Source organism: Poromitra crassiceps, assembly GCF_964638095.1.
Source record: "Poromitra crassiceps genome assembly, chromosome: 11".
In the NCBI taxonomy this organism is placed as follows: Eukaryota; Metazoa; Chordata; class Actinopteri; order Beryciformes; family Melamphaidae; genus Poromitra; species Poromitra crassiceps.
In genome coordinates, this window is record NC_139643.1 from 50,999,886 (window position 1) to 51,022,771 (window position 22,886).

Sequence of the window (22,886 nt, forward strand, 5' to 3'; positions counted from 1 at the left end):
TTTTAAAGGGAGCCCACAGTGGATTTTGTGGGTCGTGGTCTGAGACTCAGCATGAGACTCAGGCTGAGTGTCATTTTGAGGCTAGCAGTGACCCATATTCCTCTACAGTGGCCGGTGTCCACTTCATAACAGACCACAGCTGATCAATGAAGACGGCAAATAACTGAGCAAACCTCATTTAGTGCGATTTGTCTGTAGGATATCGAGCCGAACGTTAAGCATCCTAACCTGATTATGGTAATGCTGCTCTCTGATTTATCTAGCTGCTTTCCTCTGCATCCTCTTTTCTCTCTGTTTTTCTGCTTTTTACAGCCTATCCGCAGCTCTTTAGCCCTTTAATGTTCGCTCCAAGAAAAAAGCAATGCAAATAGAGTGCAATAAAAGTGGAACAAAAGGCAATTTTAAAAGCATTGGTATACCGCAAAAATGTATTTGCTGTCCTGCCAACTGGATATGGGAAAAGTGCCTGCTTTGGTCTTTTTGGAAATTTAATGGACAAGGTAATAAGCCTGATTTTTACTACTATTTCCCTACTGATGATTACTTTGAAGTACTACTTGAATAATATTGTTGTAAAGTAACTAAACTCTACAATCTGTCATGAATTTGCCAATGTTTTTAATGTCATGTGTTTCTATTAATGTATTTTAAAAATATTGTGGGGCCGGTAGTACATGTCTCCAATTCAGCTATTAAAAAAAAAGGAACATACAGCCAGCCATGTGATTATTACAGTAATTTTGTTAATAGCTTCCCCTATTTTCCATTGTTTATCTTCCAGCGATACTTTAGCTATAAAAAAAAAGTAACATACAGCCAGCCATGTGATTATTACAGTAATTCTGTTAATAGCTTCCCCTATTTTCCGGTGCCATGGCACTAGTCCGATACCTTACAAAAAACTACAAAAGACTACAAAAGTGCCACTTCCGGCCGCCAGGGGCCGGAAGTGATAGCGAGCGCTATGGTTGCTTTGCGCACCACCCATGACAGCAGCGCAGAAGAAGACGAGTGTTTCTAGCTGATTCATTTTGAAGAAATTAGACCTGGGGTTCAGTGAGGGATTAAACATGTTTATTAGTGGCGCTAGTGTTTCTACATCATCCGCGGAGGTTCACACAACCCTTAAGTACCCGTAAGTACATTTGAAATTTCATTTGCGAAACTTTATCGAGTAGTTAGAACAATTTTGCAGACGGAGCGACCTGTTTAGGCTACATCGGCGGTGTACTAATAAGGGACTGCGTAGTAGCGTGAGCTATGTTAGCAGTTCCGAAAGGGGCAAGGGTTGTCCGTACGTCCATCCGTCCGACGTGCGTCCGATGTTCGTTAACGTTATATCTGAGGAAGGTATTGACAGAATTTCATCCAATTTTCCTCAAACGTCCACTTGGACTCAAAGATGAACTGATTAGATTTTGGTGGTTAAAGGTCAAAGTTCAAGGTCACTGTGACCTCACGAACCCAATTTCCAAGCTCTTTAACACGATATATCAGGAACGCCTCGATGGAATTTCTTGCAATTTGCCTCAAACGTCCACTTGGACTCAAGGATGAACCGATTAGATCTTTGTGGTCAAAGTTAAAGGTTACTGTGTCGTCACGCCCGCTCGTTTCGTGCTCGTTAACGTGAGATCTCAGCAACGCCTTGACGAAATTTGATCTAATTTGCCTCAAACGTCCACTTCGCCTCAAGGATGAACTGATTACATTTTGGTGATCAAACGTCAAGGTCAGTGTGACCTCATGAACGCCATTTTCAAGCTTGGTAACGCCATATCTCAGTAACGCCTCGACGAAATGTATTCACATTTGGCTCAAACGTCAAAGTCTGGACAGACATGCATGTCGACTGCTCACTTGTTGGCGGAGGCATATATCCGCGGTGCGGTCGTTCTAGTTTTGTGATTGCTATATGTATGGAGAAGTAGGACCGTTTTAAAGGGAGCCCACAGTGGATTTTGTGGGTCGTGGTCTGAGACTCAGCATGAGACTCAGGCTGAGTGTCATTTTGAGGCTAGCAGTGACCCATATTCCTCTACAGTGGCCGGTGTCCACTTCATAACAGACCACAGCTGATCAATGAAGACGGCAAATAACTGAGCAAACCTCATTTAGTGCGATTTGTCTGTAGGATATCGAGCCGAACGTTAAGCATCCTAACCTGATTATGGTAATGCTGCTCTCTGATTTATCTAGCTGCTTTCCTCTGCATCCTCTTTTCTCTCTGTTTTTCTGCTTTTTACAGCCTATCCGCAGCTCTTTAGCCCTTTAATGTTCGCTCCAAGAAAAAAGCAATGCAAAAAAATATTTTTTTGTTTTTTTTAAGTTATTAGGGCACTAATAACAAGAAAAAAAAACAGACCCCACAGTTTTTTAAATATAGGCCTCTACCAAAAGGTTGAGATGGTTGTGATGGGAAAAGTACATAATACATAATCTTGGCTAAGTGGGTGGTGTCTGTGGCTGGCGGCAGTGTCTGTCACGATTGTGATGTCATCAGTGAGGATGTCATCAGTGATGTCACTTGAGCAATTGTGATGTCATCAGAGATGTCATCAGTGGTGTCATCTATGATCTGGAACCAGAAAATTATTTAGCCTCTATCTATTATTTGTAGAGCTAGAAACAGGTTGGTTTCTGCCTGCTTTTTGTCTCTTAATTTTGGTTAAAATGGTCTCAAATCCAATTCCAGGTCACATTAAAAGGTTTTCTCTATTTCTCCTTTATGTCTTCCTTTCCACTCTGTTCTCCATTTTCTTAGCTCCTTGTTTTTTTTTCTTCTGCTTCTCTGTTCTTGTTGCAGAAGGTCAGATTATTAGGATGACAGCAGGTTTAAAATAATTTTCCATTTCTTTGTGTCTCTTAGTTGTCGTATGGCTCCAGCTCTCCGGCTCTGTCCAACCGCCAGCGTTTCCCCACCTTCTTCCGGACTCATCCGTCCGCCACGCTGCACAACCCCACTCGTGTCCAGCTCTTCCAGAAGTGGAAATGGACCAAAATCGCCACCATCCAGCAGACTACAGAAGTCTTTACATCAGTGAGTGGCAGAAAATGTCTTCCTCGTCCAGGCCAAATGTGCCCAAATCCTTAAAGATGTCTTCCTCGTCCAGGCCAAATGTGCCCAAATCCTTAAAATGTCTTCCTCGTCCAGGCCAAATGTCTTCCTCGTCCTCGATTTACATGAACATTTCGATGCATGTTCAGAATTGCAGCTGTCGCAAAATTGGCACCTATCAGCTGTGGTGCTTGTTTTTCTTTGCGGTTAAACTCTAAGGTGGCTGTGAACTGCAAATCACAATGACAAATAGGAAAACAACAAATCAAAAAAGACAATGACAAATAGGAAAACACAACAACAGAGCAAAAAACACAATCACAAATAACAAAACACTTTAACAGTTGAGCTTGTAAAGCGTTCCGGTAATGGTGTGTCGTCTTGTGTGTTTTCTGTTTTGCCGTTGTTACGTATGTCCGATTTGTTGTCGTGTTTTCTCTTTTGTTCATTTGAAATTGTTTTGTTGCCGTTGTGGTTTTGGATTTGTTGTTGTCTTTTCCTATTTGTTGTTGTGATTTGCACGTCACGGCCACCGTAAAACGCCATCCTTCTTCGCACAGTATACTGTAAGTTAATTACCTGATGATGCAATTGTATTCGTTGGGCGTCAACGCAGGCCTAGAGTCATTTTTATTATCCCATCACGGTCCATTACGCAGATAGACAGGAAAATGCTTTTGCTGGTATATTGTTCAGGCATTGGACTGCACATCTGTACACATTTCTGCTGCCTTCACCCAAGTGTGAAGGATTTGGAAGGATTTGCTTGTTTTCACCTGGACTGTCATGTCGCGTCACCCTGAGGCTCTGTGGGTCTGGCAGCTTTTCCACAGCACCTTCCCCATGGTGCTGCTATGTCACTAACAGAGAGGGAGAGAGACAGAGGGAGAGAGACACATACACAGAGAGAGAGAGACAGAGGGAGAGAGACACATACACAGAGAGAGAGAGACAGAGGGAGAGAGACACATACACAGAGAGAGAGAGACAGAGGGAGAGAGAGATACATACACAGGGAGAGAGACACATACACAGAGAGAGAGAGAGAGAGAGAGACACAGAGGGAGAGAGAGACACATACTGTACACAGAGAGAGAGAGAGAGAGAGACACACATACACAGAGAGAGAGAGACAGAGGGAGAGAGAGAGAAACGATTAAATTGATTCTCATTTCTCCTTTCCCTCCTCCCTTATTGCCCCCGTCTTCCATCACACTTTTCTGTCACCTTGATTGGTTTCTCTCTCACGTTGTCCTATCATCTGCTGTTCTATCTGTCTGTGCTCCTCCCTCCTCCTCCTGTCTGCTGTTCTATCTGTCTGTAACCCCTCCCTCCTTCTCCTGTCTGCTGTTCTATCTGTCTGTGCCCCTCCCTCCTCCTCCTGTCTGCTGTTCTATCTGTCTGTGCCCCTCCCTCCTCCTCCTGTCTGCTGTTCTATCTGTCTGTGCCCCTCCCTCCTCCTCCTGTCTGCTGTTCTATCTGTCTGTGCCCCTCCCTCCTCCTGTCTGCTGTTCTATCTGTCTGTAACCCCTCCCTCCTTCTCCTGTCTGCTGTTCTATCTGTCTGTAACCCCTCCCTCCTCCTCCTGTCTGCTGTTCTATCTGTCTGTGCCCCTCCCTCCTCCTCCTGTCTGCTGTTCTATCTGTCTGTAACCCCTCCCTCCTTCTCCTGTCTGCTGTTCTATCTGTCTGTAACCCCTCCCTCCTCCTCCTGTCTGCTGTTCTATCTGTCTGTAACCCCTCCCTCCTTCTCCTGTCTGCTGTTCTATCTGTCTGTGCCCCTCCCTCCTCCTCCTGTCTGCTGTTCTATCTGTCTGTGCCCCTCCCTCCTCCTCCTGTCTGCTGTTCTATCTGTCTGTCTGTGCTCCTCCCTCCTCCTCCTGTCTGCTGTTCTATCTGTCTGTGCCCCTCCCTCCTCCCCCTGTCTGCTGTTCTATCTGTCTGTAACCCCTCCCTCCTTCTCCTGTCCGCTGTTCTATCTGTCTGTGCCCCTCCCTCCTCCTCCTGTCTGCTGTTCTATCTGTCTGTAACCCCTCCCTCCTTCTCCTGTCTGCTGTTCTATCTGTCTGTGCCCCTCCCTCCTCCTCCTGTCTGCTGTTCTATCTGTCTGTGCCCCTCCCTCCTCCTCCTGTCTGCTGTTCTATCTGTCTGTGCCCCTCCCTCCTCCTCCTGTCTGCTGTTCTATCTGTCTGTGCCCCTCCCTCCTCCTCCTGTCTGCTGTTCTATCTGTCTGTGCCCCTCCCTCCTCCTCCTGTCTGCTGTTCTATCTGTCTGTGCCCCTCCCTCCTCCTCCTGTCTGCTGTTCTATCTGTCTGTGCCCCTCCCTCCTCCTCCTGTCTGCTGTTCTATCTGTCTGTGCCCCTCCCTCCTCCTCCTGTCTGCTGTTCTATCTGTCTGTAACCCCTCCCTCCTCCTCCTGTCTGCTGTTCTATCTGTCTGTGCCCCTCCCTCCTCCTCCTGTCTGCTGTTCTATCTGTCTGTAACCCCTTCCTCCTCCTCCTGTCTGCTGTTCTATCTGTCTGTGCCCCTCCCTCCTCCTCCTGTCTGCTGTTCTATCTGTCTGTAACCCCTCCCTCCTTCTCCTGTCTGCTGTTCTATCTGTCTGTAACCCCTCCCTCCTCCTCCTGTCTGCTGTTCTATCTGTCTGTGCCCCTCCCTCCTCCTCCTGTCTGCTGTTCTATCTGTCTGTAACCCCTCCCTCCTCCTCCTGTCTGCTGTTCTATCTGTCTGTAACCCCTCCCTCCTTCTCCTGTCTGCTGTTCTATCTGTCTGTAACCCCTCCCTCCTTCTCCTGTCTGCTGTTCTATCTGTCTGTGCCCCTCCCTCCTCCTCCTGTCTGCTGTTCTATCTGTCTGTAACCCCTCCCTCCTCCTCCTGTCTGCTGTTCTATCTGTCTGTAACCCCTCCCTCCTTCTCCTGTCTGCTGTTCTATCTGTCTGTAACCCCTCCCTCCTTCTCCTGTCTGCTGTTCTATCTGTCTGTAACCCCTCCCTCCTTCTCCTGTCTGCTGTTCAATCTGTCTGTGCCCCTCCCTCCTTCTCCTGTCTGCTGTTCTATCTGTCTGTGCCCCTCCCTCCTCCTCCTGTCTGCTGTTCTATCTGTCTGTAACCCCTCCCTCCTTCTCCTGTCTGCTGTTCTATCTGTCTGTAACCCCTCCCTCCTTCTCCTGTCTGCTGTTCTATCTGTCTGTAACCCCTCCCTCCTTCTCCTGTCTGCTGTTCTATCTGTCTGTGCCCCTCCCTCCTTCTCCTGTCTGCTGTTCTATCTGTCTGTGCTCCTCCCTCCTCCTCCTGTCTGCTGTTCTATCTGTCTGTGCTCCTCCCTCCTCCTCCTGTCTGCTGTTCTATCTGTCTGTGCCCCTCCCTCCTCCTCCTGTCTGCTGTTCTATCTGTCTGTGCTCCTCCCTCCTCCTCCTGTCTGCTGTTCTATCTGTCTGTGCCCCTCCCTCCTCCTCCTGTCTGCTGTTCTATCTGTCTGTAACCCCTCCCTCCTCCTCCTGTCTGCTGTTCTATCTGTCTGTAACCCCTCCCTCCTCCTCCTGTCTGCTGTTCTATCTGTCTGTGCTCCTCCCTCCTTCTCCTGTCTGCTGTTCTATCTGTCTGTAACCCCTCCCTCCTTCTCCTGTCTGCTGTTCTATCTGTCTGTAACCCCTCCCTCCTTCTCCTGTCTGCTGTTCTATCTGTCTGTGCCCCTCCCTCCTTCTCCTGTCTGCTGTTCTATCTGTCTGTGCTCCTCCCTCCTCCTCCTGTCTGCTGTTCTATCTGTCTGTGCCCCCCCCTCCTTCTCCTGTCTGCTGTTCTATCTGTCTGTAACCCCTCCCTCCTTCTCCTGTCTGCTGTTCTATCTGTCTGTGCCCCTCCCTCCTCCTCCTGTCTGCTGTTCTATCTGTCTGTGCCCCTCCCTCCTCCTCCTGTCTGCTGTTCTATCTGTCTGTGCCCCCCCTCCTCCCTCCTTAGGCCTTTGCTCTGACTTCAGTTGCTGTTTACCGCTCTTCAAATTTCTTTTCACGACCCATCAAATATGACTCAGCGCATCAAATATGACTTAACGCATCCCATTATGGGCTGAAACGTCTCTCACTTGTATGTTCATTACCACATCTCAACACACACACACACACACACACACACACACACACACACACACACACACACACACACACACACACACACACACCTCCTCGTCCCCTCACACCCTTTCATCTTCTTCATCCCCGTGCCTGTCTCTCTCTCTCTGTTTGTCTCTCTCCTCTCTCTCTCTCTCTGCTTGACATTCTCTCTCCCTCTCTTGTCTCTCTCTCTCTCTCTCGCTCTCTGTGTGTGTGTCTCTCTCTCTCTCTCCCTCTCTGTTTGTCTCTCTCTCTCTCCCTCTCTGTTTGTCTCTCTCTCTATCTCTCTCTCCCTCTCAGCTTGTCTCTCTCTCTCCCTCTGTTTGTCTCTCTCTCTCCCTCTCTGTTTGTCTCTCTCTCTCCCTCTCTGTTTGTCTCTCTCTCGCTCCCTCTCTGTTTGTCTCTCTCTCTCTCCCTCTCTGTTTGTCTTTCTCTCTCCCTCTCTGTTTGTCTCTCTCTCTCTCTCCCTCTCTGTTTGTCTCTCTCTCTCCCTCTCTGTCTCTCTCTCTCTCTCCCTCTCTGTTTGTCTCTCTCTCTATCTCTCTCTCCCTCTCAGCTTGTCTCTCTCTCTATCTCTCTCTCCCTCTCAGCTTGTCTCTCTCTCTCCCTCTCTGTTTGTCTCTCTCCCTCTCTGTCTCTCTCTCTCTCTCTCCCTCTCTGTTTGTCTCTCTCTCTCCCTCTCTGTTTGTCTCTCTCTCTCCCTCTCTGTTTGTCTCTCTCTCTCTCCCTCTCTGTTTGCCTCTCTCTCGCTCCCTCTCTGTTTGTCTCTCTCTCTCTCTCTCTCTCTCCCTCTCTGTTTGTCTCTCTCTCTCTCCCTCTCTGTTTGACACTCTCTCTGTATCTCTCTCTGCTTGACATTCAATTCAATTCAATTCAAAGGGCTTTATTGGCATGATAAGGTGCATCTTACATTGCCAAAGCAACATTAGCAACACTTAGCAATTACAAAGAATCAAAAACAGAAAACAAGACATTTTGTTACCCAGTAACATAAATCACAAAATCTGAAGATATTCAAAGAGGAAGAGAAAAGAAAATTAAATGGAATGTGATAAGATATAATATAATATAAGACTACTGTTTACCGGAATCTATTCAGAATAATAACAGAACAGTAATAAACAGGCAATTAAACGGTGATAGTGCAAATAGTGAGCAATTACAGTTACAAAAAATTCACAGAATCTGTAAATAACTGTTGTTATTTTGAAATCTTCAGAAAACAGAGAAAAACAAAACAAAGCAAAAAAGAATAAAATAAGATAAAATAAAATATGAGTGTTGACCAAAAAACCTATTTGGAACAACAAATTTAAAACTTAAAAACTTAAAACTTATTATTTGCCTCCAAATTGCACCAAATTTAAACCGAAGTATATATGTCGGGAGATGTCTTCATAAAAAAAAATTCATGCATTTTAAGGCATTTTCCAAGGAGTTACGCGCATCTGATGTTGTAACTATTTCATGTAAAAATGTGTAAAAACGGGTACATTGCTCAGCGTTGATTTCGTTACTTCAACGCACCTACTACTAGATGTAAAATTTGACGAGCTTTCCAATGCCGCCAGTCCCGTGTCGGTACGTTGATTTTAATCAATCATTATACATGGCTAAGACCTTATTTTTGTGAGTTTCATACTTCTGCTTTTGGCTGGAATGTGCATTTCTTCTGAAGCTTACGGTGCAAACGAGCAGTTTGGCTCCGCTCAGTGGATGACTCATGAGCTGAGGCCGTAACACAATAGGCTGATGTTGCCTCATCTGTGGCCTATTCTTGACAACGTGCTTCCCTTCCCGAGATATGGTCTCTTTGCAAGGAACTATGGAAAGCTAATATTAGCTACCATAGGCTATGCGGTTGAAAAAGATGGCTGCCTTTTGTTTTTGTTCAAGACCTCTGAAGGGGCGTGGAGGACCTCTAGAGGCGGGACCATGGCAGCACAGGCCCACAAGTAGTGTAGTTCATAGGTGCTCGACTTCCGCAAGGCTGGACTTGTCGCCCCGACGCGTTTTGCGTCAGAGCGTCATGGAAATAATGTGAGAGATGGTTGATATCTCTGGCTGTAAACAACCAATTTCAAAAATTTCAACGGATTCGAAAACCTTAGCGGCGTGAGATTTAATATATATTCATATTCCCCACGGAAAAGCCGTCCTTTAAGTGTTCTGTGTTTCAGCCAGATGTGGATGGCTCTCCTGTCCACTGGCTCTCTCCCTCCCTCTCTCTCTCTCTGTGACACTCTCTCTCCCTCTGTGTGTGACAGACTCTCTCTCTCTCTAGCCGTTTTCCCACATGTGCTTTGTACCGCTAAATGACCGGAACGTGGTCTAATGGCTTCATGTGGGAAAGTTGTTTTCCGGTATAAGCGCGACCCCGTCATCGCGGACATTTCACCAGTTTCGAGCCATTCAGAAGAGCGGTATGCGCGATAACGGATACAAGTGAGAAACGGGTCCAGTCATTTTCCGCGACACCGGTCCTTCAATCATGGGCGAGGTGTACACACGTTGCCTAATGTTCACTTCCAGCGTGCATCATCTAATCATTCGCGCACATCAAAGCAAACTACTTCCACATTTCGCCTCGTGCATTTGCTTTCTCTACATACATACAAGCGTTGGGCAGCTTGCAAGCCTCTGCCATTCTCGCTGTGTCTGTCCTGTGTCAGGCTGCTGCGAAGTGCGGAGGACTGGCCTCTCTCGAGCAGAGAGGGGAGGGGGGAAATCGGCTGTGTTTATTACGCTGGCTTGACGCTGCTCTTAAGTCAAACGAGTGTGATTTATTGTGTGACAAGCGAACTTATTTCACCATCAGAGTTTTGCCGACCCCCCAAATAAGCTCCCCCCTCCCCCCGCCCCCCAACATACAGGCAATTTCGCTGCTAGATTCCCACATGCGAGCGTGAAGGTGTGAAGGGAAATTCAGCGAAATGTCCGATATTGACTTACAGGTAATTTTCCAGTACGCATGTGGGAAAACGGCTTCTGTGACACTCTCTCTCCCTCTGTGTGTAACAGACTCTCTCTCTCCCTCCCCTCTCTCTCTCTCTCTCTCTCTCTCTCTCTCTCTGTGTGACACTCTCTCTCCCTCTGTGTGTGACACTCTCTCTCTCCCTCCCTCTCTCTCTCTCTGTGTGTGACAGACTCTGGATGATCTGGAGGAGCGGGTGAAGGAGGCAGGGATTGAGATCAGCGTCCGTCAGAGCTTCCTCACAGACCCTGCTGTGGCTGTCAAGAACCTCAAGGTGCCTCTGCTTCCCCCAACAGCCCCCCCCCCCCTCCCCTCCTCCCCCTACAGCTAACCTCCCCCCTCCCCTCCTCCCCCCACAGCTAGCCTCCCCCCCTACCCCCCCCCCTCTCCCCCCACAGCTAACCCACCCCCCTCCCCTCCTCCCCCCACAGCTAACCTAACCCCCCCCCCCTCTCCCCCCACAGCTAACCCACCCCCCCTCCCCTCATACCCCCCACAGCTAACCTCCCCCCTCCCCCCCCCCCCTCCCCTCATACCCCCCACAGCTCCTGGGTGATTGAACACAGCTCCATCAGGTCTTATCTGGCCAGTTCCTCCTCAGAGAGCTACACTACATGCAGCATTTGTGGGGCAGCGATTAGAGTCCAGAGTTAGAGTAGCCAGCTTGTGGCAGGAAGGTCACCAGGACCAGCTGGAGAAATGTCAGTGGGGAAAGAGTATGAGTAAAGGTGTGTGCACACCACATCCCTTTTTACTCTACGTCTTTTTAATCCGTCATCCGAAGAAAAAAAAAGATCATTGCAAACAGAAACCTTGCACACGGAATCCATTGCGTTTTATTACACTATGTTTGTCCTTCTGTTCGCAATGCGAGACAAATATTCGTCCTTTCCTGTATCCACATAACAACATGACAGGTGACAGGCAGGGGGCAGCAGTGGTCGGGGGAATGGTAGCCGTATCTCACTGGACAGGAGCTCCATGCTCACCTTCACCTCACCAAGCCGGCTGTGGCCGGGTGCTGCAGCACCGAGAGGAGCCAGTGAGGTGGAGTGAGCCCTGCGTCTCTAAGGACAGTTTCTGGAAGAAACGACACAACAGCGTTTCCTTCACACCTTTTCCTTCACACCTTCTCCCTGTTTACATGAGCGCTGTTGAATTTTTAAAACGCCGTAATGTACATGCCAGGTCGCTAGGTGGCAGTGTGATGGTCAACGGGGCGTTGCTCGTCGCTCCACAACTTGGAGAGTGCCGGGTCAGCCTATAAATACTTCCGCGACTTCCTTTTAAAACACACCAGCGGTAAGCTTTGAACAGAATTACAGCCATGCCACGTAAGCACCCGCAACATCAACGAGAGCACGACCGTAAGATCCATGTCTGCTTCTCTTCGTGTTGTTTTCCTGACTGAACTCGTGCACGGCTATGACGTAATGGCGTGTGTCGCGTGTGCCGGCACGTCAGAGCTCCTGAAATGAGCCGTCTCAAAGCGATTACATGGAGCGCTCAGCGGGGAGCGTCACCAAGAATTCCACTCTGGAGGGTGGTTTCAAAATGTGTCGTTTCCTAAGCCCAAATTCGCCGTCGCCGTCTAAAAGGGAGGCACTAACGATAAAATAATTCCCCGTCACCATAGGAAACCGTCCTCGTGTAAAGTGCCTCTAAGGCTGCCTCTCCACAGGAGCCCTGCTCCAGGTGTAAACCTGTACCTACTGTGCATGTCACTGTGTGGAAGCTCTCCTGCACTGCTGCAGCAGATCACTCATCACATCATGTTGTAGGAGACGTGACAATGAAATATGAGTGACACAACATAAGGTTCTATTGATTTTTTGAACGTGCGATAATTTAGTATGAGAAATATGGGCTTGGTGTGTAAAAGCCCTAACACTCTTCAGTGTTATGGGAAATATTCATATTGAATATTGGCTCCAACCTAATTCTTAGCCAAAATAAGCAGAGGTCAGAAGCTCCATATAGCCTGGTCAGTGTTGGGCAGTCCCTGATTGGTCCGGTCGCGTCCTCAACTACCACACGTGCAGTCCCTGATTGGTCGGGTCGTGTCCTCAACTACCACACGTGCAGTCCCTGATTGGTCGGGTCGTGTCCTCAACTACCACGCGTGCAGTCCCTGATTAACCTGGTTAGTCATTTCAGGGCATCGCTGGGGAGCAGCCAGAAGTCCAGACTGCTCCATGGAGACAAACAGATTGTGAGGTCACATGATCACGATGCTTTTTAGCAGGCGACTATTTTAGGAGAGTGGAGTTAATCAGGCCAGAGACCTGCTGAGACTGAACTCTTTACCTCCTTTTCTCTCCTGCATCTCTCATGCCTCCTCCTCTTCTCTCTCCTCCACCTGTCTCAGCCTGGCTCCTCCTCTCCCTCCTCCACCTGTCTCAGCCCGGCTCCTCCTCTCTCTCCTCCACCTGTCTCAGCCCGGCTCCTCCTCTCTCTCCTCCACCTGTCTCAGCCCGGCTCCTCCTCTCTCTCCTCCACCTGTCTCAGCCCGGCTCCTCCTCTCTCTCCTCCACCTGTCTTTAACCCGGCTCCTCCTCTCTCTCCTCCACCTGTCTTTAACCCGGCTCCTCTCCCTCCTCCACCTGTCTCAGCCCGGCTCCTCCTCTCTCTCCTCCACCTGTCTTAACCCGGCTCCTCCTCTCTCTCCTCCACCTGTCTTAACCCGGCTCCTCCTCTCTCTCCTCCACCTGTCTTAACCCGGCTCCTCCTCTCCCTCCTCCACCTGTCTTAACCCGGCTCCTCTTCTCTCTCCTCCACCTGTCTCAGCCCGGCTCCTCCTCTCTCTCCTCCACCTGTCTCAGCCCGGCTCCTCCTCTCTCTCTCCTCCACCTGTCTCAGCCCGGCTCCTCCTCTCCCTCCTCCACCTGTCTCAGCCTGGCTCCTCCTCTCCCTCCTCCACCTGTCTCAGCCCGGCTCCTCCTCTCTCTCTCCTCCACCTGTCTCAGCCCGGCTTCTTAACCCGGCTCCTCCTCTCTCTCCTCCACCTGTCTTAACCCGGCTCCTCCTCTCTCTCCTCCACCTGTCTTTAACCCGGCTCCTCCTCTCTCTCCTCCACCTGTCTTTAACCCGGCTCCTCCTCTCTCTCCTCCACCTGTCTTAACCCGGCTCCTCCTCTCTCTCCTCCACCTGTCTTTAACCCGGCTCCTCCTCTCCCTCCTCCACCTGTCTTAACCCGGCTCCTCCTCTCTCTCCTCCACCTGTCTTTAACCCGGCTCCTCCTCTCTCTCCTCCACCTGTCTTAACCCGGCTCCTCCTCTCCCTCCTCCACCTGTCTCAGCCCGGCTTCTTAACCCGGCTCCTCCTCTCTCTCCTCCACCTGTCTTAACCCGGCTCCTCCTCTCCCTCCTCCACCTGTCTCAGCCCGGCTTCTTAACCCGGCTCCTCCTCTCCCTCCTCCACCTGTCTTAACCCGGCTCCTCCTCTCCCTCCTCCACCTGTCTTAACCCGGCTCCTCCTCTCCCTCCTCCACCTGTCTCAGCCCGGCTCCTCCTCTCCCTCCTCCACCTGTCTCAGCCCGACTCCTCCTCTCCCTCCTCCACCTGTCTTAACCCGGCTCCTCCTCTCCCTCCTCCACCTGTCTTAACCCAGCTCCTCTTCTCCCTCCTCCACCTGTCTTAACCCGGCTCCTCCTCTCCCTCCTCCACCTGTCTTAACCCGGCTCCTCCTCTCCCTCCTCCACCTGTCTCAGCCCGGCTCCTCCTCTCCCTCCTCCACCTGTCTCAGCCCGGCTCCTCCTCTCCCTCCTCCACCTGTCTTAACCCGGCTCCTCCTCTCCCTCCTCCACCTGTCTTAACCCAGCTCCTCTTCTCCCTCCTCCACCTGTCTTAACCCGGCTCCTCCTCTCCTCCTCTCCCTTCTCCACCTGTCTCAGCCCGGCTTCTTAACCCGGCTCCTCCTCTCCCTCCTCCACCTGTCTCAGCCCGGCTTCTTAACCCGGCTCCTCCTCTCCCTCCTCCACCTGTCTCAGCCCGGCTTCTTAACCCGGCTCCTCCTCTCCCTCCTCCACCTGTCTCAGCCCGGCTCCTCCTCTCCCTCCTCCACCTGTCTCAGCCCGGCTTCTTAACCCGGCTCCTCCTCTCCCTCCTCCACCTGTCTTAACCCGGCTCCTCCTCTCCCTCCTCCACCTGTCTCAGCCCGGCTCCTCCTCTCCCTCCTCCACCTGTCTCAGCCCGACTCCTCCTCTCCCTCCTCCACCTGTCTCAGCCCGGCTCCTCCTCTCCCTCCTCCACCTGTCTTAACCCGGGTCCTCCTCTCCCTCCTCCACCGGTCTTAACCCGGCTCCTCCTCTCCCTCCTCCACCTGTCTCAGCCCGGCTCCTCCTCTCCCTCCTCCACCTGTCTCAGCCCGGCTCCTCCTCTCCCTCCTCCACCTGTCTCAGCCCGGCTCCTCCTCTCCCTCCTCCACCTGTCTCAGCCCGGCTCTCTCACCTACTTTAACATAACCCTGCCTCGCACGCCGGCCTAGTTTTGGTGCACAAGATTTATTGGCCGTTGTAGAAGAAACCATGGTAACAGCAAACAGCATGGAGGTAGAAGAAAGCATGGTAACAGCAAACAGCATGGAGGTAGAATGAGCTTATGGTCTGAATAAACAATTTCAAGTCTTTTTCATGCTCTCCTGGGCTCCGTTTTCTAAATTATGGTCCCATTTCGAGTAAAAGAGCCGATAAAAATTATAACTTTGGGGGCGGGATTTTCTTTGATTTACACCAGCCACAGGAAACCAGATGATTCCAACCAGTTGCCAAGGCAGGCTAGCTAGCTAGCTAGCAACGTAGCCAGATATTAAAAGTAAAATAACAGAAACAGCGTTACCCTTATGATATTTTAATGATGTTAGTAGACACACGTAACAGTATAGATCCCCGTGATGAGGTATGTTGATCAAAAGAACACCTAAAACGCTATATCAAAATCGGGTTTTAGTGGACGGGCAGCTCTGAAGTTGGGGCTTCAGAGCTGATCTGCGGCTAGCTAGCTAGCAACGTAGCAACAGTATAGAGCCCCGAGGTCTGTTGATCAAAAGAACACCTAACGCTATATCGTTATGTAATGTGACTTGTGACATGATCACCACATTTCAATAAATATAACGTTTTTGCACATTTGAATGCTGCTGGTCGTTTGTGTAACGCTGTATATATTGGACATTTAAAGCTGATACACAATTGTGTTGAGGTAATTCCGCAAAGCTCAGTTAAAAATATAACGTGTAACACCAATGGAAGGATGGGTAGCATTAGCTAACGTCATCCAGGCTATAAGTAAGGCTGATATGAAACGCTGATTCAGACGTTACAATAATATGACATAATATGAGCCAGTTGTTATGTAATGTGACTTGTGACATGATCACCACATTTCAATAAATATAACGTTTTTGCACATTTGAATGCTGCTGGTCGTTTGTGTAACGCTGTATATATTGGACATTTAAAGCTGATACACAATTGTGTTTTGAGGTAATTCCGCAAAGCTCAGTTAAAAATATAACGTGTAACACCAATGGAAGGATGGGTAGCATTAGCTAACGTCATCCAGGCTATAAACGTAAGGCTGATATGAAACGCTGATTCAGACGTTACAATAATATGACATAATATGAGCCAGTTGTTATGTAATGTGACTTGTGACATGATCACCACATTTCAATAAATATAACGTTTTTGCACATTTGAATGCTGCTGGTCGTTTGTGTAACGCTGTATATATTGGACATTTAAAGCTGATACACAATTGTGTTTTGAGGTAATTCCGCAAAGCTCAGTTAAAAATATAACGTGTAACACCAATGGAAGGATGGGTAGCATTAGCTAACGTCATCCAGGCTATAAACGTAAGGCTGTTATGAAACGCTGATTCAGACGTTACAATAATATGACATAATATGAGCCAGTTAGCCTAGCTAGAGAGAGTAATTTCAGACCACCAGATATCACCATATTTCATTTCAATAAATATAAAGCATTCGTTGATTGAAGCAGACTCAGACTGCTGGTCGGTTAAGTTTCTCCGTCGTCCTGTCCTCTGGTCCAATCTTCGGTTTGTGTTCACTCGACATCAACAATCTTATACATGATAATATACAACAAGGCTATCTTTGTTGACAATGTTTATTGACAAAAGCATTAAAACAAGCAAATATAACAATATTCTCCGGTCACTGGCAGAATTGTTCAAAGCAAATCTCTCATGTCAGCATTTGGCTTGTGTGTTATTGCAATTTCCTATGTTATTGCAATTTCCTATGTTGAAACAACTGATCAGCAGTAACGTGTATAGTTTAGCGTTAATCTCAGGAGAACAGAATATTATAGCTTTGATCTTCACAAATCATGATGTGTGTCCCATCTGGTACTGGACAGCAGCTACCCCTGGAAGAAACGAATTAGACACTGTTAATCACTGTATAACGTTAACGTTTGCTTACCCAACACTACGTGCGATTGGTAAATACTGTAAATGCAGAGGTGGATAAACTATCCAGAGGAGTTGAACCCCCAGCTTGTTCCCCCTCATCTAACGTTAGCTAGATATATAACGCTATAGCTGGTAGATCATATGAGTATGCTTTGAGTCTGCCTCATCTCAAAGAGGTAACCTAGGTAAACAGAACTGCGTTTGTTTTCTGTCTACGTCCGAATCTGTGCAGCATGCAATACTGTTTAACGTTGTATAACGTTAACTTATGCTACTCTAGTCTAACGTCCTCCTGTAATGACAAATGGACATGTAGCTAGCGTTAATGTCATGCTATGCAATTAGCGTTACGTTAGAAAATAAGATTACCTCGATTTTGTGGAAGATGCAAGCGGCAGGCTGGTGACGCCGCGCGAGGTCTGGAGGAAATAATACTCTGGTTTTTCTTCGGGCTATTGTATTCACTGTGACAGCAATGGAGCAAGGCTAGCAATAGCAACTAACGTTAGCAACATTTGTTAGCCAAGCTAACGGCTAGCAGGGAAAATAACATGAACAAGATGGATGCCGTGGCGGAGGAAACCCTCCCCCGAGTCCCGTCCACGCTCACGCCCTTTCCTGTTTTCCCGGCTCCAGGTTTGAACAGATTTCCCACAATGCAACAGGAAAATCCATTCATCCAATCAAACGAAATCAAACAATATCGGGAAGTGAGCTTCATTTTGCCGTGTCAAAAACATATAGCTCAGTTGGTCCATATATTGTACTGTCCATGGGTAGAAGAAAGCATGGTAACAACATGGAGGTAGAAGAAAGCATGGTAACAGCATGGAGGTAGAAGAAAGCATGGTAACAACATGGAGGTAGAAGAAAGCATGGTAACAACATGGAGGTAGCCCATTAGAGAGGAATAATCTACCCGCTGTGTGCAGACATGGATGGAATTTTGATTTCAAATCATGCGGGGGGTGGGGGGGGGGGGGGTCACAATTAGTACAGGCCCAAATCCACAAAAGGACTTTAATTTTTTAGATACCCGTCTGAGGTGGGACAAAACATGATCATGATTTTTCATAATTTTGATATGTCCACATCTATTCTATATAGAATAATATGATTTCTTTATAATAGAATAACCCTAGGGAAGCCATACATCCCCTGAATGCCCTGGTCTCTAGTTTGTCGTTGTAAAGTTTCATGAGGCTGTGATGATCCTTATCATGATCATTTATACTGCATGCAGAAAACTGCATGGTTTTTGCCATAAACGACATGAGATGAGCATAAAGTGGGCATGTCTGTAAAGGGGAGACTGATGGGTGAGAAGACATAGAAGCCATTCTGCTTCAGATATCTTGAGGTGAGAAGTCAAGGGACCTCTTTGAAAATGGCCATTCCAGTTTTTACCTCGCCAAAATGTACCCTACTGTATACCCTACTGTATGCTACTGTACCCTACTGTACCCTACCTTTGGAGCGTTATTTAGCCCCCTTCCTGACAAGCAGCATGACAGTGTTGGGACCGATGGATGCCTTCGGTCTTCTAGTTTCACTCTAGCTCCAGCCTCTGAAAGACAGCTGTCGGCTGAGGCTGAGGGGGTGAAATAAATCAATGTGGCGGGGCTCAATACTGTATAAATCACTGCAGAGCCTTTAACTCCTGCTGTTTGTCTCTTTTTAACTCCTGCTGTTTGTCTCTTTCTTTAACTCCTGCTGTTTGTCTCTTTTTAACTTGTGCTGTTTGTCTCTTTCTTTAACTCCTGCTGTTTGTCTCTTTTTAACTCCTGCTGTTTGTCTCTTTCTTTAACTCCTGCTGTTTGTCTCTTTTTAACTTGTGCTGTTTGTCTCTTTCTTTAACTTGTGCTGTTTGTCTCTTTAACTTGTGCTGTTTGTCTCTTTTTAACTTGTGCTGTTTGTCTCTTTCTTTAACTCCTGCTGTTTGTCTCTTTCTTTAACTTGTGCTGTTTGTCTCTTTCTTTAACTCCTGCTGTTTGTCTCTTTCTTTAACTCCTGCTGTTTGTCTCTTTCTTTAACTTGTGCTGTTTGTCTCTTTCTTTAACTCCTGCTGTTTGTCTCTTTCTTTAACTCCTGCTGTTTGTCTCTTTTTAACTCCTGCTGTTTGTCTCTTTCTTTAACTTGTACTGTTTGTCTCTTTTTAACTCCTGCTGTTTGTCTCTTTCTTTAACTTGTGCTGTTTGTCTCTTTCTTTAACTTGTGCTGTTTGTCTCTTTTTAACTTGTGCTGTTTGTCTCTTTCTTTAACTCCTGCTGTTTGTCTCTTTCTTTAACTTGTGCTGTTTGTCTCTTTCTTTAACTCCTGCTGTTTGTCTCTTTCTTTAACTCCTGCTGTTTGTCTCTTTTTAACTCCTGCTGTTTGTCTCTTTCTTTAACTCCTGCTGTTTGTCTCTTTTTAACTTGTGCTGTTTGTCTCTTTCTTTAACTCCTGCTGTTTGTCTCTTTCTTTAACTCCTGCTGTTTGTCTCTTTTTAACTCCTGCTGTTTGTCTCTTTCTTTAACTCCTGCTGTTTGTCTCTTTTTAACTTGTGCTGTTTGTCTCTTTCTTTAACTCCTGCTGTTTGTCTCTTTTTAACTCCTGCTGTTTGTCTCTTTCTTTAACTCCTGCTGTTTGTCTCTTTTTAACTTGTGCTGTTTGTCTCTTTCTTTAACTTGTGCTGTTTGTCTCTTTCTTTAACTTGTGCTGTTTGTCTCTTTTTAACTTGTGCTGTTTGTCTCTTTCTTTAACTCCTGCTGTTTGTCTCTTTCTTTAACTTGTGCTGTTTGTCTCTTTCTTTAACTCCTGCTGTTTGTCTCTTTCTTTAACTCCTGCTGTTTGTCTCTTTTTAACTCCTGCTGTTTGTCTCTTTCTTTAACTCCTGCTGTTTGTCTCTTTTTAACTTGTGCTGTTTGTCTCTTTCTTTAACTCCTGCTGTTTGTCTCTTTCTTTAACTCCTGCTGTTTGTCTCTTTTTAACTCCTGCTGTTTGTCTCTTTCTTTAACTCCTGCTGTTTGTCTCTTTTTAACTTGTGCTGTTTGTCTCTTTCTTTAACTCCTGCTGTTTGTCTCTTTTTAACTCCTGCTGTTTGTCTCTTTCTTTAACTCCTGCTGTTTGTCTCTTTTTAACTTGTGCTGTTTGTCTCTTTCTTTAACTTGTGCTGTTTGTCTCTTTCTTTAACTTGTGCTGTTTGTCTCTTTCTTTAACTTGTGCTGTTTGTCTCTTTCTTTAACTTGTGCTGTTTGTCTCTTTCTTTAACTTGTGCTGTTTGTCTCTTTCTTTAACACTTTCAGTGCCACGGCCCTTGGGCAAAAGGTTGCTTGCTGTGCCACATAGGCCGCAATGCATTTTAAAACAGTCATATAATTTTTTTAATAATTACTATGTAAACACTGAACACGCACAAATAACGATGAGACTCTCTTCTATCACCTGCAAAAAAAAGTTTATTGATCCCATTTTCCGTTCTTTAGTTATGAGCCGGAGAAGATAGCTTGATTGAAGCAAAAACATCCCTTTTTTTCTACGAGCTGAGATAATGAGCCTTTTGTGAAATTAAACATTTCAAGCACATCACTGACTCTGAAGCTAATTTTCTGATGTCTGGGTCTGTCTGGGTGAAGTGTATGCTGCTCTGCTGCTCTGCGTGCTCCCCCCCCCCCCCCCTCAACTGCACACGCCTCCTGGGTGTGTCTTATGTGTCTGGTGGCTCTCAGTCTCTGCTGAGTTTGCTGCGCACACACAGTGAATGGTGCGCGACATTCAGCTTTTTGGTTCCGCGTGTGTTTGTCACGGGCTGCCATGCTTCCAGTTCGGAATAATAAGGCTGATTATGTGAATGTGCTGTTGCAGCGTACATGGAGGTGCTCAGTTGTGACAGTGGATGCTGCTGCTGGGGGCACAGCTGGCGTTGTGCTCGTTTATGGAGGCACGTCGATGCATACGGACGGATGCGATGCGATTTCCTCATTTTCCCCAGTGACTATTTCTGTGTGTTTGGCTCCTTTTTCTCTGATCAGGAGAATGCTGTCGCCACCTAATGGGTTTGTAAAATAGGTTATCGACCTCCAATAGCTACAATATTGTTAGAGGCGACGTAAGAAGCTTAGATCGACACCCCCCCGTCAAAAAAACAATTTGGAGTTATGACGCCATTTGGCGTCGCTGGCACTGTACGGTAAATTTCTAATGACGCCATATGGCGTCGCTGGCACTGAACGTGTTAACTTGTGCTGTTTGTCTCTTTCTTTAACTTGTGCTGTTTGTCTCTTTTTAACTTGTGCTGTTTGTCTCTTTCTTTAACTTGTGCTGTTTGTCTCTTTCTTTAACTTGTGCTGTTTGTCTCTTTCTTTAACTTGTGCTGTTTGTCTCTTTCTTTAACTTGTGCTGTTTGTCTCTTTCTTTAACTTGTGCTGTTTGTCTCTTTCTTTAACTTGTGCTGTTTGTCTCTTTCTTTAACTTGTGCTGTTTGTCTCTTTCTTTAACTTGTGCTGTTTGTCTCTTTCTTTAACTTGTGCTGTTTGTCTCTTTCTTTCTAAATCTCAAAGCGTCAAGACGCCAGAATCATCGTGGGCCTCTTCTATGAGACAGAAGCCAGGAAGGTTTTCTGCGAGGTAAGAATCTCTTCTCCTGTTCTTATATTGTCAAAAACTGTGCAGACGTTGATTAAAAGTGTCAAAGGGCAGTGTGTCTGTGCACAAGAGTGTTTTTGGAAAAGTTAGGCAGGTTTGAAGAGTCTCAAATCCATTGTTTTGTGCACTCAGTCTTCAGCTGGTCATTGATTCATTAGTTTGTTCATTCGTTTGTTTGTCCTTCCATCCATCATAGACATCACTGATCAGATTTACACAAAACTTATGCATCTCACCGCTGCGTTCTGGCATTTTAAATATTATTAAAGTCATTGGCCATTGACATCATCACTGATGACATCGTCACTGAACTTGTCTCAGCCAGGAAGGATGACATCACTGATGACATCATCACTGATGACATCATCACTGATGACGTAATCAGGGCAATCACCTACAGTAATTAAAAAATCCGGCTCCGTCAGGTCACCCGCACGGGTGCTCTTTACACCCCTTGAAAGTTTCAGCCCGATCGCACGTAAAACGGCATAGCTGTGGCCGGACAGAATTCTGCTCACACACACGAATGCACACACATGTACACACACAGACACACGCACGCACGTACGCACGCACACACACACGCACACGCACACACACACACACACACACACACACACACAGACACTTCGCTAATTATAATAAGCTAGCTGTTCACTCATCACTTCTCATCTCTTCTGCTCCTTGGTGCCTCTCCAGGTTTACAAGGAGAGGCTGTATGGGAAGAAGCATGTCTGGTTCCTCATTGGCTGGTATGCAGACAACTGGTTTAAGATCAAAGACCCATCCATCAACTGCACAGTGGAGCAGATGACGGAGGCTGTGGAGGGTCACGTCACCACAGAGATAGTCATGCTCAACCCGGAGACGGTGCGAGGAGCCTCCAACCTGGTGAGACATCCAACATCTGCTGCTGTGCATCTGATTCCACAAGGTGTCATGTAGGTAGTAGCCACTGTGCATTGACCACAAGGTACACAGCAAACATAACCAGTGCAGTGTTGGGAGGAACTAGTTACTTAGTAACACATTATTGTAATTCCACTACTTTTTTGTGGTAACTAGTAACGTTACGTTACTAATTACTTTTTGAGACAAGTAACTGTAACTAGTCATTTTCAGTAACTTGCCCAACACACGTTGTGTGTCTGTTGTGTTTTATTGTTCCACGTTCTTAACTTTTCATCATCTTACGACTACAATAATGCAGCCCAGTTCTGCGCGGCGCACAATTCCTCGAGTAACATCACCGATGACATCGCTGATGACATCACAATTGCTTGAGTGACATCACTAATGACATCACAATTGCTCAAGAAAAGCGGCTCGAGCCAGAAACTCGGCTTGAGTGTGCAAAGCTGCTTGCTTGCCTGCATGCATGAATCCTAAAGGTCCACACCGGACGCGTTAGTTTCTTACGTCAATAATATTTTTCGAACCTATATCAGTCAATGCAACCGTGGATACCAATGGCGAAGTTTCGCTGAGCGTGTAGAAGAGAATATATATATATATATATATATATATATCCCTGATAGAATAAAAACACATTGTTCTGGCCAATAAAAAAAGTCGACTGTCTCAGTACGGTCACCATCTGCCCTCACTTGGCTCATAAGCAGTTCTTGAAGCACTGGATATTTGTCATAGAGTTATTCACTGTTATTATATAGCAGGGTGAGATA

At 47.0% G+C, this 22,886-nt stretch overlaps 1 protein-coding gene across 1 annotated transcript in view; it reads left to right on the forward strand.

Annotated features, from left to right (window-relative positions):
• Positions 1-22,886, forward strand: part of gabbr1b (gamma-aminobutyric acid (GABA) B receptor, 1b) — a gene marked incomplete at both ends in the record, with an annotated part of 129,572 nt that overhangs the window by 61,155 nt on the left and 45,531 nt on the right. The window contains 4 exons of the mRNA XM_083646800.1: positions 2,870-3,040; positions 10,312-10,413; positions 21,118-21,183; positions 21,901-22,092. Coding sequence (XP_083502926.1) covers positions 2,870-3,040; positions 10,312-10,413; positions 21,118-21,183; positions 21,901-22,092 — 531 coding nt within the window. The remainder of the gene's footprint in view (positions 1-2,869; positions 3,041-10,311; positions 10,414-21,117; positions 21,184-21,900; positions 22,093-22,886) is intronic.